At 36.5% G+C, this 17,402-nt stretch overlaps 5 protein-coding genes across 10 annotated transcripts; 1 reads left to right on the forward strand and 4 right to left on the reverse strand.

Moving 5' to 3' along the window:
- The first annotated feature begins 2,720 nt into the window (after nucleotides 1-2,720).
- LOC141683420 (transcription factor bHLH62-like) lies at nucleotides 2,721-5,082 on the forward strand. 2 transcript variants are annotated; one of them, XM_074488135.1, is made up of 7 exons: nucleotides 2,721-3,611; nucleotides 3,691-3,909; nucleotides 3,983-4,048; nucleotides 4,133-4,201; nucleotides 4,275-4,316; nucleotides 4,421-4,597; nucleotides 4,708-5,082. In XM_074488135.1, the coding sequence occupies exons 1-7, from the start codon at nucleotides 3,015-3,017 to the stop codon at nucleotides 4,786-4,788; spliced, it is 1,251 nt and encodes a 416-aa protein (XP_074344236.1). In that variant the 5' UTR covers nucleotides 2,721-3,014; the 3' UTR covers nucleotides 4,789-5,082. The 2 variants fall into 2 exon arrangements, with proteins under 2 accessions (XP_074344236.1, XP_074344235.1); XM_074488134.1 differs by having other exon boundaries at nucleotides 4,275-4,346; nucleotides 4,708-5,078.
- Nucleotides 5,083-7,158: 2,076 nt separating this feature from the next.
- LOC141683421 (uncharacterized) lies at nucleotides 7,159-16,252 on the reverse strand. 5 transcript variants are annotated; one of them, XM_074488137.1, is made up of 6 exons: nucleotides 14,756-15,160; nucleotides 14,560-14,655; nucleotides 13,767-13,949; nucleotides 13,544-13,682; nucleotides 13,328-13,462; nucleotides 7,159-13,254 (listed from the first exon to the last, which is right to left on the reverse strand). In XM_074488137.1, the coding sequence occupies exon 6, from the start codon at nucleotides 12,383-12,385 to the stop codon at nucleotides 11,219-11,221; it is 1,167 nt and encodes a 388-aa protein (XP_074344238.1). In that variant the 5' UTR covers nucleotides 12,386-13,254; nucleotides 13,328-13,462; nucleotides 13,544-13,682; nucleotides 13,767-13,949; nucleotides 14,560-14,655; nucleotides 14,756-15,160; the 3' UTR covers nucleotides 7,159-11,218. The 5 variants fall into 5 exon arrangements, with proteins under 5 accessions (XP_074344238.1, XP_074344239.1, XP_074344241.1 ...); XM_074488138.1 differs by lacking the exons at nucleotides 14,560-14,655; nucleotides 14,756-15,160 and adding an exon at nucleotides 16,114-16,252; XM_074488140.1 differs by having other exon boundaries at nucleotides 13,547-13,644; nucleotides 14,560-15,160.
- Nucleotides 7,784-8,698, reverse strand: LOC141685908 (uncharacterized). The gene has a single exon (XM_074490985.1). The coding sequence runs from the start codon at nucleotides 8,696-8,698 to the stop codon at nucleotides 7,784-7,786; it is 915 nt and encodes a 304-aa protein (XP_074347086.1).
- LOC141685909 (uncharacterized) lies at nucleotides 9,925-10,938 on the reverse strand. Its single transcript, XM_074490986.1, has one exon. The coding sequence runs from the start codon at nucleotides 10,936-10,938 to the stop codon at nucleotides 9,925-9,927; it is 1,014 nt and encodes a 337-aa protein (XP_074347087.1).
- LOC141683423 (pentatricopeptide repeat-containing protein At3g25210, mitochondrial) lies at nucleotides 15,298-16,571 on the reverse strand. The gene has a single exon (XM_074488141.1). The coding sequence runs from the start codon at nucleotides 16,496-16,498 to the stop codon at nucleotides 15,395-15,397; it is 1,104 nt and encodes a 367-aa protein (XP_074344242.1). The 5' UTR covers nucleotides 16,499-16,571; the 3' UTR covers nucleotides 15,298-15,394.
- Nucleotides 16,572-17,402: the final 831 nt, after the last annotated feature.

Genomic DNA, 17,402 nt, shown 5'->3' on the forward strand with positions numbered 1-17,402 from the left:
ATATTTTAATATAAATTCAAAGTATTTTGTAGTACTTCACTTTAGACTTCCGTACTTAAAAGCATCTTTAATATCATAAAATATGCAATTTGACTTCTGGATAGACAAGATATTCAATCTATCTATTTATCAAATATCTATTTATCAAGTTTTAACTACATATATATATATATAATGTAGAGCGGGGGGAAATCGGGTCGGGGACGGGGATCGGGTCGGGTAGACATAAGAAATTGTCACTGATCTACTCCCGGTTTTTTATGAAATCGTCCCTATTCCCCGGCCCGTACCCAAAAAAATTCCTGAATCCCCGTCCCTTTCGGTGCAGGAATCCGGTCGGGGTCTGGCGTGCCGGAGTAAATGCTCATCCCTACTGTCAAGTTACATTCATCCAATAACACTTTTTGCACGCCTTAATCATGATGTTCATCATCACCATTATTCACATCTTTGTAGGCATCATCAAGTATTTCTTTGGTGTGTTCTTCAACATCCTCGATCTTTTATGTTTTCGATTATATTACCTTCCCCAAAATTTGTAGACATAAAATTTTCGAATTTCAGTATCTCACCTCTTTCAACCTTTTCCAAATAATTTTCAGAATTTTCACAACCAAACTATTTTTTATTTTCCACACCTAACAAGTTACTATATTTCGGTTGAAAACAAATATCAAACATATTATGAGCATCGACGGGTTCATAACGTTGAACTGTAACATCATCTTGCTTGAGTTCCATATACATCTTAGAGTCATAAACCTCTGATAAAAACCTATCAAACATCGATCGCTTCATCCGCCTTCAAGTCTGAATCGGTGTTTTACCTTTACGTATCCTATCCGTTTGCAACTTCTCCCATCATACAGCAACGCCACTTTTTAGTTTACAAGCCACCAGTTTCGCCAGTCTATATTCATTAACCTCTGTCAACTCAAAGAAACACTCAACCTCCAAAATCCAGTCTAAGAAATCCTCAATTTCTGACCTCCCTTGGAATAACAGAATATCAGCCCGAATCTTGTAATCGTTACGATGTTGATTGTTGCTATGATCAGAACCACTATACGTGTGTGGCAAAATCCTTAAACTCTATTTTTATTGGCTCTAGTACTTCTGACCTCCGTATATTGTTGAAATATCGTTTTCAATCTTGTCATAGACTGCCTCAACTCTTCAATTGCCCGTGTATTCGCAGCCTCATGATCACCATCATTAGAACCTCCAGTTGTGCCTCTCCCGATCATCGGAGAACGAGGTGAAATTATTGCTCTGATGCCACTTGACGTAGTAGAGAAGCGAAGGAAAAATAAACGTTAATCCTCGTAAGGACACTCAAACGAGAAATCCCTAAACACCTTAAATCCACAAGGCAAACCTCGAATACACGAGGAAGAATTCTTGAATTCACGAGAAAAATAAGAGAAAACTTTTAGTGTTTTAATTTAATAAAAGATGAATAATCAGTTACATAATGGCATAGTTTATATATTGATAATAAACCCCAAAACAAAATTAAAAAAATCTTAACTAAAATAAAATATTAGATATAAGTAGCATGATCATGCAGATTCGAGCATGATCATGCACTAGGTAACGATCAGACGCTCTGCTACTTCCCCTTTGGCATGATCATGTAACTTGTCAACATGATCATGTCGCTATCCCTCCCTTGGTTGTGCGAAGGGAAAACAAAGATAATTCTCGCAAGGAATCTCAAACGAGAAATCGTTAAACACTTTGAATTTACAAGGTAAACCTCGAATTCACAAGATTTCTTGAATCTGCAAGAAAAATAAATGAAAATTTTAGTGTTTTAATTCAATCCAAGATGGATAATCAGTTATATAAAAGTATGGTTCATATAGGGATAATAAACCCTAAAATAAAATATAAAAATCATAATTAAAATAAAATATTAAATATAAGTAGCATGATCATGCAGATTCGAGCATGATCATGTACTAGGTATCGCGCTCTGCTGTTGCTACCGTCCTTTCGGCATGATCATGCAGTTTGTCAGCATGATCATGTCATTGTCCTTCCTTGACTATTGGAAATCTCTGCTGCTTTGTCATGATCATGTAGCTCGTAAGTATAATCACGTTGCTGTTCTCCTTACTTTTTACAAATTTATTTTATTAAATTTCACTTAAAAAACTTAGCAAAAAAAAGTTTCACTTAAAATCCCGGGGCTCTTGTCTAAGACTCCGTTTGATGTTGCTGTTACAGACAGTTACATCAGCTTTTTGCTGAAAAGCTGTCAGAAATGTGTTTGCTAAATTCTAAAAGTTGCTATCAGGAAAAGCGTTTTTAGTCTAAAAGCTGCTGTTAGCAAAAACTTGTCCCCCATGGTTTTAGAAAAAGCTGTCTTCAGTTTTTGCGGTCAGTTTCACCATCAAACCTTCTGAAACATATTATTTTTATATATTTTATCTCAAAATATGCATAACTTAAAAAAATTACCAAAGATTATCTAATTTTCCTGACAGCACTTTTTCCACCTGCACTTTTTTTCATGTCATAATAATTTTTAATAACACTCCCAAACATAACTTAAATCACGGAGATGGACGATTAAAAAGTGAATTCTTAGGTAAAAGAAGAGATAGAAAGTACATAAATTAAAGCAACTCTCTCTCTCATTCTTAAGTTTGGTCTATATATATAAGAAAACAAGCTTTTCCCGAACCAAAAGCCTCTCCTTGCCATTTGTTTGCACTTGTACCAACAATTCCATCCATCTTTTCCAACTAACCTTACCTGTATTTTTACATTACCTAAAAATTTCAATCATTTTGAGCCCACTTTTCTTAATTTTAATTCATTATTCGCCTCTGTTTAATTACTTTTACATCAAGCTACCTACTAATATTTGTGTCACACTCTATCCATCCTTTGCATATCATGTGTGCACATATTTGCTGCATTTCAAGAACCTCACATTCCCTACTCATTGTTTCTAATTCTCATCTGAGTTGTCATTTTTTTGAACAACCTGCTCTCAGTCGAACATGGAAAAGGAGCAATTTTTTAATACTGTAATTTCACCACCACAATTCAACTTTGAGTTATTTGCCAATGCCTTTCAAACTAATCCCAATTTAGAAAACAACGCAGTTGAAACATATTCGCAATTCGATTCAGCGCTGAGCTCAATGGTATCATCTCATTCCAGCAAAATGTTGCCCAAGATTGTGCAGAGGTCTACTTACATGAACAGTCCCAACACTTCATCTTACAACACAACCACAGATTCTCCACTTAAATTGCAAATGCCAGTCATTAATCATCATTTTGTAAAAGAAAACATTCCCATTTCAGGAAATCCAATGCCTATGACATCTGCTTTGCCTATGCTCTCAACTCATCCGGGCTTCTCTGCTCAGCTTTCTTGCTTTCGTAGCCATAGTTTTAACGAGAAAAAGAGCCCAATCGGAATAAATAATGCAGAATTCCAATACAAAGATAGTGGCTTATTCAAGGAAAATGATAAGTTACCAGGAGTTTCAACTAGTCCTCTTCTTGATGCAGATGGTTCTCCAGTCGAGTTAGGATCAAGAAAGAGAAAAGGAAAAGCCAGGGAAGCTGCACTACCTCAGTCTGAAAAGGTGCAAACTTTATTCTTCCCTCTATATGCTATAGATGATATACTATTTCCATTTTTAATTCTCGATTTGATTAATTTAGGTAGTGGAAGAGGATGAAAATTTAGAGACAAGAAAGAGATCCAAGATGACAAGTGGAGATGAGAGTGGTGATGTTAAAAAAGAAGCAGAAACAAATATAGCTGCAGAGAAAAAAAAACAGGATGATGACAACCAAAAGCCTCCAGAGGCACCAAGGGACTACATTCATGTCAGAGCAAGAAGAGGTCAAGCCACTGACAGTCATAGTTTAGCAGAAAGAGTAAGCAAGCCCACCCTAAATTCAGTTCAGAGTTGATACTGAATAGCTTATAGCAAATTTTACTTTTGATCAGGTTCGAAGAGAGAAGATTGGTGAAAGAATGAAGCTTCTCCAAGATCTTGTTCCAGGTTGCAATAAGGTAATATTGCAATAAGATTATCATAATCAAATTTTTGAAGGCCATTACTAACATGGGATATGTCACAAATTGGTGTGTAATTAGGTGACCGGGAAAGCAGTGATGCTTGATGAAATAATAAATTATGTACAGTCTTTACAGTGCCAGGTTGAGGTAATTTACTCACACATCCATATTCAGTTTAGAATCTTTACTTGAATACTCTAAAACTTCAACATTGTTGCAGTTTCTTTCGATGAAGTTATGTACAGTGAATTCGAGACAGAATGTAAGCATGGTTAATCTTCTCCCCGAGAATGTAAGTGAATTGAGTTTCAAGAGATAGCTTTTGAATACAACTCATTGTCTAATTCAAATAGTCATAAACTCCAGATTTTCCGGCCAAATGGGAGGCTTTCAACTCAAATGTACTCAGCGGAGTCTTCTGCTTCAGGTTATCATGACCAACAAACCCCTCAAGTATGTGATGACTCATTGCAGCCATTAGATGTCACATTGGGCCGCAACCTTGGACCTCGATTAGATGGATTTGGTGATGGTCTTTCTCAGGTAATTTAACAAAAATCAGAAAATTTAACAAAAATCAACAGTTTAATCTTTAACAATATTACTGCTTACATAATATCCCTTCATGGTCACATTTTTTCTATCATGTCCAGTTTCCGGCATTCTCTGAGGATGATCTGCAAAGCCTTGTCCAAACAGGCCTTGTCCAAACCAGACATCTACCTGAATGTTGATTTTTGATCATAAATTAGTTGTCCTAAAATCACAGTCCAAGGGGGAGAGGAAGGCTTCTATGTATATAATGAGAAGAGTTTCATTAGACCATATTGTAGAGATTCTTTTTCAACTAGTTATGGAACATGTTGTAATTTTTTCTAGTTGATTATATCTTTCTACATCTTCCTGGTAAATTTAGTTTACACACAGCTGCATGATAAATTTGTAACTACCAGTATGAAACAAGAATTCCTAAAAAACTGTACTACTAAAAAGTGACTATTATTGTGTAACCAGTGGGATTAGTTGAATGTAATCAAATTTGTACTAGTAAAAAATGAGGCTATTATTGAATAGGAACTATTATTAAGAATACCAGGTTGGCATAATGGTGACATTATAATTAGACACAATGAATCTGAGATGATTAACTTAATCAAATCTTACCTAATTTAATAATTATGTGATCAGAAAAAGGATTAGTAGTGGAGTGGAGCCATGAAAAGATACCCTTAAAGCTGTATTAAATATATATAGCAGGCTGTAACAAACACCAATCATACATTGCAGAGTGTAAGAAAGATGAGTAATGTACTTTGAATTAAGTTATCTATTTTTCATGTTACATCTTCAGATGAAGCCTTCTTAAAATTGTCTTTTACCTGAAGATGGTGGTATTTTGCAAACTACTCTATTAGCTTAAGCAAAGATGTATATTTATGGGAAATTGTCAAGACAAAAATACCAATTATTTACATTAAAAGACTATTACAAATAATGTAGCATACGTTTGTAGTAAGATTCCATTATTTAATATAGAATAAAGAGGGAATATGTTAATGTGTTAAGCATGATTGGTGTCTCTATGAAGCTACTAGGTAGTATGCAGGAGAATATACAGGTCAGTCATCATTATTAGTAAGAATTAACATCATGAAGTTCAACCAAGGAATAGCAAACCAAATTACACTTAAACAGATTCTTAAGGGTCTTCTACTTTTTCCTAGTTTCATTTGGCATGGCATGCATTTAGTATAAATGTATATGACTACAATTAGATTGCTACTAGTTTTGAATATATATGTAATAAAATTGTAAAAAGATAATAGGTGTTGCAACAAACTAATGTGCTTTAACACTATCTCACTCGCCGTCGATCCTATTATCTCACTCACTCAGAAAGTCCGATCAAAATAGGATCTCACCGATCAAAATAGGATCTCACTCACTCACTCCGTTTACAGGAAATCAGAAACTTCAATCAAAATAAGATGTGAATGTGTTTAAAAGATTTGAAACAAAAAAAAACAACAATTGATGAAAGAATATGTGGGTGGTTAACAGGGTGGGTGGGTGGTTAATATCAGACATGCCACCGTAACATAGCTGTGTCTTCGTTAATAACACTTTGGATTGGTGTGTCTATTTTCATGTAAAGAGACCTGCTTTTTTGAACCTTTGTTAGGTTGATAGTTTTCTTTACTTGTTGGTAACCAAATTACTCAAGAGGACCAGCGAATCATTTGTTTTACCAACCCCACAACTAACTAAATCATAATTTATATCTGTCCATCACGTACATTTTTCCGCATTTCATCAGCAGTCACCTTCACTTCATATTTACATTTACTTGCGTTGCATCTACCCATTCTATCATTTGTCTCCGGTGTTCTTCAACTGTAGACCAAGGGGACGCTGACAGTGTGGATAGAAAGAAGCAAATGAAAGTGGCTCGTTCTAGTTCTACCACACGGTCTACTTATTTCCAAATAATCCTAGATAAAATTGTATTTGTATGCACCTAATTCAGCAATTCTCCAAAAGCGCAGACAATATTCCTTTAGAAAAGCATGGACAGTTAGACAGTGTTCATTCATTGTACAATTAATGTGTTACAAACATTGTTATCAAGCCGCTCCACTAGTCGCACAACTACAATCGGATTCAAAAAATTGACCTTTCCGGTCAACTTGCAAATTATCGACTAGTTAATGGAGTGGGACAATATAGACTTGTGAGCTGTCAACTAGTTGATCCACTTTGGCAACTAGTCAAACAATTCAAAAAAATACATAGTTAAGCGGAAAGATAGACTTGTGAACTATCAACTAGTTGATCGACTTAGGCAACTAGTCCAACAATTTTTAAAAAAAAACACTTCTACATTTTCTAAAATCCTACTCGAGACTAGTTAAGAACAACAACATAGCAACGTGCATGCTAGTTTTATTATTTATTGCTTTTTATCTTTATTGAATTGGAAAATAATTCCTTTGTATGTATTTGAATTGATTAAAAGTGAGATATATGTATGTGTGTATATAGATTAGGAAAGAAAAAGAGACATTTGTAGTTAACATTTTTTTTTTTTTTTGAAAATAACCAAATTTCATTAATAATGAGAATCCAATACAAGAGTCTCGACCATATTAACAGGGGGAGATGTAAAAACATGATGGCAATTAACTAAACAGGATATTCTAGAAGTAGAAGCTCGTGTGCTACCCTATTAGCTTGATTCCTGACAAAATGAATGGAAATTCCTTCTAACTCTCTAAGATATCTTCGACATTGCTCAAGAACTTCCCCCACTTCAAGTAGATTAATGACTGAGTTTTTGATTCCTTGCACCACCAACAGAGAGTCTGTTTCTAACTCGACCTTGCAAGCATTAAACTGCATGTCCTTGACCCATGACAGTGCTTCTCGAACACCTATCACCTCCGCTTCAAACACTGATACTAGTGCTCTAAAACAGCTAGTACATCCTACCAAGAAAGTATTCCTATGATCTCTCAGAACCATTCCCACTGTGAAGTCTGGTGCACCACTGAACAGAGATGCATCCACATTTAATTTCAGAATGCCTTCCACTGGAGCTACCCAACGACACCCTTAGGATATTTGCTTACTCTTGGGAACACTACTGTTTGTCTTGTTTTTTGCCCTCACATCTTTCCAGTCTGCAACAATCTTCAAACTGCTATCCATGGCTATTGCAGGTGTGGTACTCTAATCCTCCCAGACTTTTTTATTTCTCCAAAACCAGATCCCCCAGAGAGTTGTACATATCTTCCTGAGTTTTTCGTCCCTAGATGTCGATAGTTTGCCCAACAACCATATAGTAACGTCCTCAACTTCCTGCATGTCATAAACAAGACCTACATAATTCCAACACTGCATAGCAAAATGACAATCAAAAAACACATGTGAAAGGTGTTCGATGTCATCCATGCACATCGGGCATGTTATAGGAAGCTGAACTCCTCTCGACCTGAGTTTCCAACGGACTGGTAGAATATTGCGACAAAACCTCCAAATGAAGATCTTTATTTTATGAGGGATGAGTAATTTCCATATTCTCTGCCAGCCGTGACTTTGCAGAACATTAATACCAACATTTGCCTGTTTTTGCCAAAACCTATAGCCCTCCTTAGCTCCTGTTGTCGAGTGAGACCACACCAGTCTATCCCTCGTACGTCTTTGAGGAATGGGAACAGAGAGAATAGCTTGAACATCCTCAGATACAAATTTCTCTGTGATTAAAGGGATATTCCACTCCCTCGTATCTTGCTTAATATAAGCAGTCACTAACTCATCTCTCCCAGAATAGATGTGACTATTTTCAACACAGAAGTCAGCCTTTAAACGAAGCCATGGATCTTTAGTTGCATTTATACTTTCTCCATCTCCCATGATCCACCTGAAGCCTTTCTGTAGTTCAGTTTTTGCTGTCATAATCCCCTGCCAGATAAAACTTGGATTCTGACCTTTCTTGGCCCCCAACATGGTTGTGTTCGAGAAATAGCGTTCCTTATAAACTCTGGAAACCAGCGACTGAGGATTGTTTATAAAGTTCCAGCAATGCTTGCCAAGAAGAGCGATATTAAAACCATAAAGATCTCTAAAGCCAAGACCTCCCTTCATTTTAGACATACACATGTTGCCCCATGATAACCAATTAAGCCCTCGATTGGATCTCGAATTAGAACACCACCAATAGCTGTTGAACATGACTTCTAGCTCATGACACAGAGTTTTAGGCATCAAGAAACAGGACATACTATACGCAGGAATTGCCTGCAAGACATTTTTCACTAGAATTGCCTTCCCTGCTCTTGAAATCGGTTTTTTTGCCAACCTTGAATTCTCTTGGTCGCTCTTTCTTTTAAGTATCTGAAAACCTGTCTTTTCGATCTGCCAACTAGGGAGGGTAAGCCAAGATAGTTGGAATTGACAATACTATTGTGCACTCCAAGAATTGCTGAGAGTTCTACTTGTTTGTCTCGACGTACGTTTGCACTGTAAAAGACTCCTGATTTCTGGTAATTAACAGATTACCCCGAACTGCTCTCATATTTTGACAACAGAGCTTTAATTCGAGTTGTTTCTTCTACCGAGGCTTTGAAGAAAAGAAAACTATCATCGGCGAACAGCAATTGAGAGATGACAGGGGCTGTTGAACTTATTTTGCAACCATGGACCGTATTATTTGCAGACGCTTAATCCAACATATTTGACAATCCTTCTACACAAATAAGAAACAGATAAGGGGACAAAGCCCCTTGTCTTAACCCTCGTTTAGGAACTACTGGTCCAATCAAAGAACCGTTGAGACAGAATTGATAGGACACAGTTCTGACACACAAAAGCATCCAGTCGATCCACTTCTCCGAAAACTTCATGACTCTCGTTCTATGCTTCAGAAATTTCCAACTAACTCTATCGTAAACTTTAGTGATATCAAGCTTGAGAGCAACTTCCCCCTCGTTTCCTCTGTTTTTCAACCTCATGTGATGAATCATCTCGAAAGCAATGAGAACATTGTCAGTTATGCTCCGCCCTTGTACGAATGCTAATTGATTTTCTGATATTACTGCAGGCAGGATACATTTAAGTCTATTTGCCAAGACCTTAGCCAAGATTTTGTACAAAACATTGCAAAGTGCTATTGGACGGAGGTCACTCATTCTCGCTACATCTGGCTTTTTAGGGATGAGTACAACATTCGTATTGTTAATACCAGCAGGAAAGATCTTAGTATCCAACCAACCTTTGCAGTGCTTAAACACTTCCTGACCCATGACATTCCAAAATATGTGGAAGAATGCTGGATTTAAGCCATCCGGACCTGAGGCTTTGTCCGGATGCATCTATTTAACTGCTAACGTAAATTCCCCAAAGGTCAAATCCTCCACCAGTTGTGCATTATGTTCATCTGTGACTTGTCGAGGGCATTCCATATGTTCAAAATCATCTTCAGCCATAACCCCTGTGAATAGGTTCGAAAAATGGTTAAAAATAATATCTGCCATACCTTCCTGGTCTTTAATGCATACTCCATTGTTATCAAACAAATGATCAATGTGATTCAACTTTTTCCTTGCAGAAGCACTCGAATGAAAGAACATGGTATTTTCATCCCCCTCCGTTAGCCAAAACATCTTCGCTCTCTGTTTCCAATACGCTTCTTCCTGGTATAAAAGATCATTAAGATTACCTTTAGCAGTACGGTAAGCTTGCATACTATCATCATCTAGCCTGTCCACCAGATCATCCATGATTCTCTTTTGTTCTTTGACTTTCTCCCTGAATTTATGAAAGAATTTACGACCCCATTTGTCCATAAACGAAGATACTTCTATCAACTTGGGAAGCAAATGATACGCAGGGATATTCTTCCATGCTTCCGTTACTTCAGCAACAAAACTACTCTCCTTGAGCCACATATTTTCGAAACGAAATTGAAATTTTTGTTTACTGATGTCCACCTTTAACAGCACTAAGTTAATCGGATCATGATCTGAATGAGAGGTTTGAATCACTCTGAGATTGCATAATGGAAATTTAGTCCACCAGCTTGAAGAAGCAAAACCCCTGTCAAGCTTCTCTCCAACCCAGTTAGTGGAACCTCTGCTCTTCTCCCAAGTAAAGTTACCACCACAAAGATCTATCTCCGAAAGATGACGGTCTGTAATAGTCTCCCTGAAACCATTCAACAAATAGTTCGGATGAGGTACATTCCCTTGTTTATCTGATTCATACATCAGGTCATTAAAATCACCCATGATTAGCCACGGTAAAGAATCTAATCCAGATAATCTCCTAATCAAACTCCACGAATCCCTTCTCTTCGCCCTCTCTGGATAGCCATAAAAACAGGACATACGCCATGCATGGACATTATTCTCGAGCACAACAATATCAATATGATTACGAAAATAGTTTAAGATTTCACAGGTAAAGTTATTTTTCCACAAGACAGCTAGACCACCACTTCTTCCTACTCTATCTACTGAAAAACAAAAATCAAATCTTCTATCTTACTAGCAATAGATAATGTCTCCATAAGAAAAACAAAACTAGGTTTACAAGTCCTCAGCAGGTCTTTAAGGGCTCGAACTGTGCGAGGTGAATCAAGGCCTCGACAGTTCCAGCTTATGCAACTCATTTCGAGTGGCTAGCTTGCTGCTGTGCAAGCTTAGCCAAAATTGTAGTAGAAGACTCTGTATAATCAGATTGAGAAAATACAGACTCAATGTTAGTCACCTTGTTACTAATCTCGTTTGGGCTTTTAACAGCTTCGCTCCTCTGTCTTTTTCTTTCCTCGAATAAAAGCCCATCCATTTCCTCTTCTTCAGGCCCATTAGTTGGGCTACAGAATTTCCCTCCCTTCAAATTTGAAAAATGAGATGCCCCGCCTGTCTGCTCCGAAATTACAGCTTGATTAACTGATTTCCCTCTCATAGTCAACTGCATATCTGTAACACTCTTATTCTTAGGGAACGATTCCCCCGAAAATTGCTCCTTATGCTTATCCCATTCACCGTCGTTCTCATCCCGCAACCACCTACTTTTACTACCACCACCACCCCGTCGTGGAAGAGCTCGAAGCCACCCATTCCACTCATTCGTAATCTCTGTCCCCTCCCCTTCAAATTTCTTCTTACAGAATCTCTCTGTGTGCGATAACAGCCCAAATATAAAGCAGAAATCTCCCAGCTTTTCATACTTACAGTGAATTATCACTTCCGACTTATCTTTCTTGCATATCTTTTTCTTTCTCTTCAGCGGTTTTCGAACGTCAACTCGTACCCTTAATCTCAAAAAGTCACGCCAAATACTGGAATTGTTGTTGGAGTCGTATTGAATAAAGGATCCAAAGAAATTACCCAGCTGTTTGCCAACTGCTTCTGACATATAGCCTACCGGAAGATCATGTATCTGTATCCAAAAATCCACTTCAAACAATGCCACCTTCGTTGGATCTTCCCCTGGCTTGATAACATTCAGAACAAGAAGTGCACTATCAAAAGACCATGGCCCCCCATTAACGACCCATTTAAGATCATCAATATGATAAAATTGAAACAAAAATAATCCAGGCTTTAGATCTTTGATCGTAATACCCATAGCAGGTCTCCATATATCCGCTAACTTGGTCTTCATCACCCTTACGTTGATACTCTTCTCTGTCAGGAACCTCCCTACTAAGCATAACTCAAACCTATTAATCTCCTCCTCGATCTCTTCATCAAAAACTAACTGCTCATTCTCCTCATCGTCAATGTCCAACCCTGCTAGTTGCATTTCTAAATCACTCGTTGATGCCATAATGACACCCCCTCACAATCTTGATTAAAGATAGGAGAGAAAAACTCACCCTCTCACAATCCTGTTAAGGATAGGAGAGAAAAACTGAGACTCACTATCTCATAAAATTTTGTTAGTTGACATTTTTATTTTGTAAACAACATATATGAGAATGTTGGACTTTTAATGTGAGAAACCACAAATGTTAGACGTCTGTTATTATATATTATTTAATTTATCAGTATTAATTTCTCAGACTAGACTAGTCGAGAAGTTGTACCTCCATCGACACTGTTTTGACTTGCCGATATTACAACCATGATCACAGACACCGGATTATCTACAATCCATTTAATAAGACTTGGAAAAAGGGCAAGATGTCTATGTAATCAACATGAATGAAGGTAATCAACAACGAGAGAGAGGTCCAATTAAGAGGATGTGGCATTTCATTTGAAAAGGAAGTTCTTTCACAGGTTATGATCAATTAATGGGACTCGGCCGAAAAGTAATAACATGTGTAAAAAATCTATCTTATCAGGCGTCCAACCTTGGTTCAGAGTTCTCTACTTGCTTGTAGTTCTTCAATTTCAGTTTGCAAGCTGCATTGTTGGGATTGCATGTCACCTTCAATCCTTAGGCCTGCTTTATCTCCTCTTCTCCAAATGAGATATCATACTCCATGTACTTGCCAGCCCGCATTAAAACAATTTGTTGCATACTTTAACAAGAGTCTACAATATGCTCTCTTCGATATTAGTTTCTCATTTGGTCCGAGTTTAACTTCTCATACTTTGAAAGCTTCGCATATGAACCCGCCTCGAAGCATGCATTACCATTTTCCTTCTTTTTACCTCAGCGTTCAATTACTATGATTCCTTCTCCTAGAACTACCATATGACGTCTATAAGTAAGAACTAAACACCAAACAAAATATGGAATCCATTAGAATACAGAACTTACCTTGAGAAAAGAGAAAATCTCAATCTCATAGTAAGTCCCCGAGATAGGCGGAATCTAAGACAGCTCCTGCTGTGATCCAGATGAGCCAAAAGCACATTCAGGTGCAACTGTTAATAAGCCTGAATATTACTGGTTCTGCCCACATGTACCTCAAAATTAGGAAACAAGCAAAAAAACGCTAGCTAAATTTCAACTCAAGGCTAAGGTACAATTTACCACCATCTGTCTGAAACTCAAGAGTATCTTCATCACTGTTGTAGTGTTGTGACCCTTCTTAATAAACACAGTACCATCTTGTAGCTTCCCAATCCATTTCACTATGAGATGTCATGCATCAAAATTTACATCCATTTCACTACAAGATGTATATGCATCAAAATTTTGGAAATACACTTCGATAAAGCAAATAACTGGCTAGTATTAGTGGCACAATACTCACCTTTGATAATAGCTCTTTCGTTCTGCTTTCATTACCTCCCTCCTTCCCTCAAAACCTTTTTGGATTCACCTACATAAGTAACATCTTGCAGGGTACAAGCTCAAGCGCAATCTGCAGTGACACGTTTTGGTGGAACTGTAGCAGCAGCATTAAAAGCTAGTTGTACATTCTTCCCAAATCCATCTGAATGAGAAGAAAAACCAACATAAAAACATATTCTTTACAAATATCAGATATTTCCAAAAAGCTTATTGTGGCTTCAACGTGAGAAGGACCATTTCTCCTTTCATACTCTTACAACTTCAGCCAAGGTGGCATAGATGACCTTGAATAATTGCAAATTAGGTTCACTCCACACATACAATTAAATATGTATACACACAACCCATATTGCATAATTATAATTTTATAAGACGAGCAACAAAAAAAACATATTGGATAGTAAATTATACTGCATCAGACTTTGCACAAGTGACTGCACCAAAAATCAGAAATGTAGGCCATTTACCCCTGATTTAACAAACAGAAGCAAATCACATTTACAATAATCATATAGTAAAAACTGTTACATAATAAGCACAAATTAACTCTAATATTTTTTTTATCATCTAACCTAACAAGAGTTTATACAGAATCTAGACAAACAAACCAATAGATTAGAAAACTAGATAAATGTCATACAATCAATAATATGATCCACAGATAAATGTGAATCATTTTAGCTTCTGAAACTAAAAAAATTACATTACACAGGATCTATATGCCCAAAACAGTAGAAGGTATTTAATTTTACCTACTGTACTAATGGTTCAAGCTTCTTTAGGAGTGGGAATTCTTCATCTTCTCATATGCAGATAAGAGCCGAAATAGGCTCCAAATCTGGCGGTGCCTGTTCTAGGAGTAATAAGAAATTGACACTACTTTTGAAGTCTATTTTACACTTATATAACGCAATCTGTTCAACAACAGTTTGGAAGTCTTCTCCTTACCATGCAATTCATCTTCCTGAAACCACCAAAGTTGTATAGCTTGACAGTCCTTGACACTCCCCTAAAAGAGTTTTATGTCAAGAAATAAGGTAGCAGAGAGTTAACATATCGAACACGACATCAGAACTCTTTTCGTTGCAAGATTACAAATCAAAATCAAATAACTACCTTCGATACAAGCTCTTTTTGTCTAATTAACCTAGAAAAAAAACATCAGTCACTGATTTACTCTCCCCAATTTATTTAACCCCTTAATCAAAAAACTAGTAGTGTATAATTTCAGTCCACGACCAAATCAAATCCATTACAAGGAATACACTAAAAAAATAGCTTCCATACCACAAAATACCTGCATCCGCTTTTGAATAACTTGACCAGAAATTTAGAAGCAATAAACCCAAAAGAAGCGGACCATTTTCTCTCCAAAAAATACAGCTAATTTAAAATAAGTGTCCTGATATATCATATTTTATAAAGAAATATAAATGTTCTCCATTGAATTTTTGAGAGGAAGTGCTGGAATCAGTAACTATAAAAACAAATGTAAAAACCTGTAATCCATTATATTTATGCAGGGAGGCAAAATGCCTGTGATCAAATACAATTTTATACAAGAGAAGAATAAAAATCTATAAAACCCTATTCTCGACTTACAAAATGCAATCCATTCAACAACATTTTGTAAGTATTCTCCTTCATCATATGATCCCTCTTCCTAAACTCATCAAGAAGTTGAAAAGCTTCATCACCCCTTCCCTCCCTACATAACCCTTCCAAAAGAGTTTTATACGTCAAGAAATCAGGCGGCATAGAATTACTCAACATATCAAACACAACATCAACACCAACATCAAACCTCTGTTCCATCGCAAGGCTGCAAATCAAAATCATATAACTACTCCCTTTCGGCACCAACCCTTTCTCCCTCATTTCCCCAAAAAACTCGAGTCCCTGACTAACCCTCCCCTTCTCACACAACCCCTTAATCAAATAACTATAAGTATACAAATTCGGTTCACACCCATACAACCCCATCTCACGAAACACCCTAATCGCCTCATCAACTTGTAAACACTTAGCAAAAGCCTTAATAATCAAATTCAAAACAAACGTATCAGGAATAATCCCTAACGCCTTCATTTGCTTATTCATCGACCTAACACTATGCAAATAACCATACGAAACATTAAGCCTATTAAACTTCCTCAACAAAGAATTCAACAACAACGAATAAGTCTCTAACGAAGGCTTAGCATTCTCCGATCTCCACATTTTCTTATAAACATCAAAAGCACGATTAAACAAAAATTTACGACCACAACAAAACTTAATAACCGAATTGTAAAGTTGAACACTACCGGGGCAAGCACCGGCAATGACTTCCTCAACTAAAGTTTCCGCTTGACGATACCGTTGAGCGGAAACGATAATGTGGAGCATGGTGAGATAAGTATCAGCATTGTGTTTGTAACGACGTTGTTGGGCAGTCCAACGGAAGATATCAAGAGCGAGATCAGGGTCTGATTGGGATTTCAAGGCGTGTTGGACGTCGAGCGGAGTGAATCCTGGTTTGAGCTTGTCGAGCCATGTTTCGAATTGTTTTTCAAGTGGGGTTCGAGTTTTAGGGTTAGGGTTAGGGTTTATTGGGGATTGGGGGTTTTGTGGGGCGGAGGAGTGAAGGCGAACTGAGAAAAGGGAAATTAGGGTTGAACGGTGTCGTTTGATTAGTACTGACATTGCCATGGATTTCGTATCTATTCCTAATCAATTGATTCTGAAATTTGAGACTGAGGGAGAAATGTTGGAGCTGAGTTACTGAAACTCCCGTTTAATGGTTCAGCTTCAGGGTCAAATTGACCTGACTATATTCAAAATTATTTTTTAAAAATTTTAAGAATTTTTTTAGGAATATCATTTTTTTATTTTTTTGAGCTAATTTTTTATTTTTACTATATGTACATTTGAGTTTAAGAAAATCCCAAAAAGAAGCATAAGAACTAGTTTAAATAGAGAAATGATAAAGTTATAAAAAAATTGTCCCAAAATAGATATCCAATGACAAGTGTCAAGACTTGATTGGTAATAATTTTTATAAATGATGGGTCAATTGTGCATTAATATGCGTTCATAAATTATAATTAGTCATGTGTTTCGGTAACATTCTAGAAAAATATTAGAAGTACAAAATTAGTTCACAAAATAATTATAAAATAACATATGTCAGATTTTTATTAACTAAATGTAAATGGATATCGTGCGAATACCAATTAAATTATATAATATCGCCACATCACCCCATCATATTACTTTGTAACAATTTTTTATAACTTCGTCACATCATCCCATCATATTACTTTATAACAATTTTTTATAACTTTTTTTATACCTCTAACATTAATGATTGGTTGAATGTATAATTGAAAGTGACAAAAAAATGTTATCATGAATAATGTAACAAAAATTATATTATTACCGGTACTGTGACAGATTTTGACACATTAGCTTACGACAAATTTTCTCCTCTCTTTTTTTGATACATTTTAATCGAGAAAATGAAATGTTATATTTTACATGCAGTGCGCAGAGTGTGAAACTGAACACAAACCAGAATAGAACTCATATTAGAAAAGTTGGTGCATTTTGGTCC

This window comes from Apium graveolens, chromosome 9, assembly GCF_009905375.1.
Source record: "Apium graveolens cultivar Ventura chromosome 9, ASM990537v1, whole genome shotgun sequence".
In the NCBI taxonomy this organism is placed as follows: Eukaryota; Viridiplantae; Streptophyta; class Magnoliopsida; order Apiales; family Apiaceae; genus Apium; species Apium graveolens.

Coding starts and splice junctions, on each gene's coding strand:
- LOC141683421 (XM_074488138.1), bottom strand. CDS start 12,385: ATGGCATCAACGAGTGATTTAGAAATGCAACTAGCAGGGTTGGACATT.
- LOC141685909 (XM_074490986.1), bottom strand. CDS start 10,938: ATGTCCTGTTTTTATGGCTATCCAGAGAGGGCGAAGAGAAGGGATTCG.
- LOC141685908 (XM_074490985.1), bottom strand. CDS start 8,698: ATGAAGGGAGGTCTTGGCTTTAGAGATCTTTATGGTTTTAATATCGCT.
- LOC141683420 (XM_074488134.1), top strand. CDS start 3,015: ATGGAAAAGGAGCAATTTTTTAATACTGTAATTTCACCACCACAATTC. Junction 3,612..3,690: donor CACTACCTCAGTCTGAAAAG/GTGCAAACTTTA, acceptor TGATTAATTTAG/GTAGTGGAAGAGGATGAAAA. Junction 3,910..3,982: donor GTCATAGTTTAGCAGAAAGA/GTAAGCAAGCCC, acceptor ACTTTTGATCAG/GTTCGAAGAGAGAAGATTGG.
- LOC141683423 (XM_074488141.1), bottom strand. CDS start 16,498: ATGGCAATGTCAGTACTAATCAAACGACACCGTTCAACCCTAATTTCC.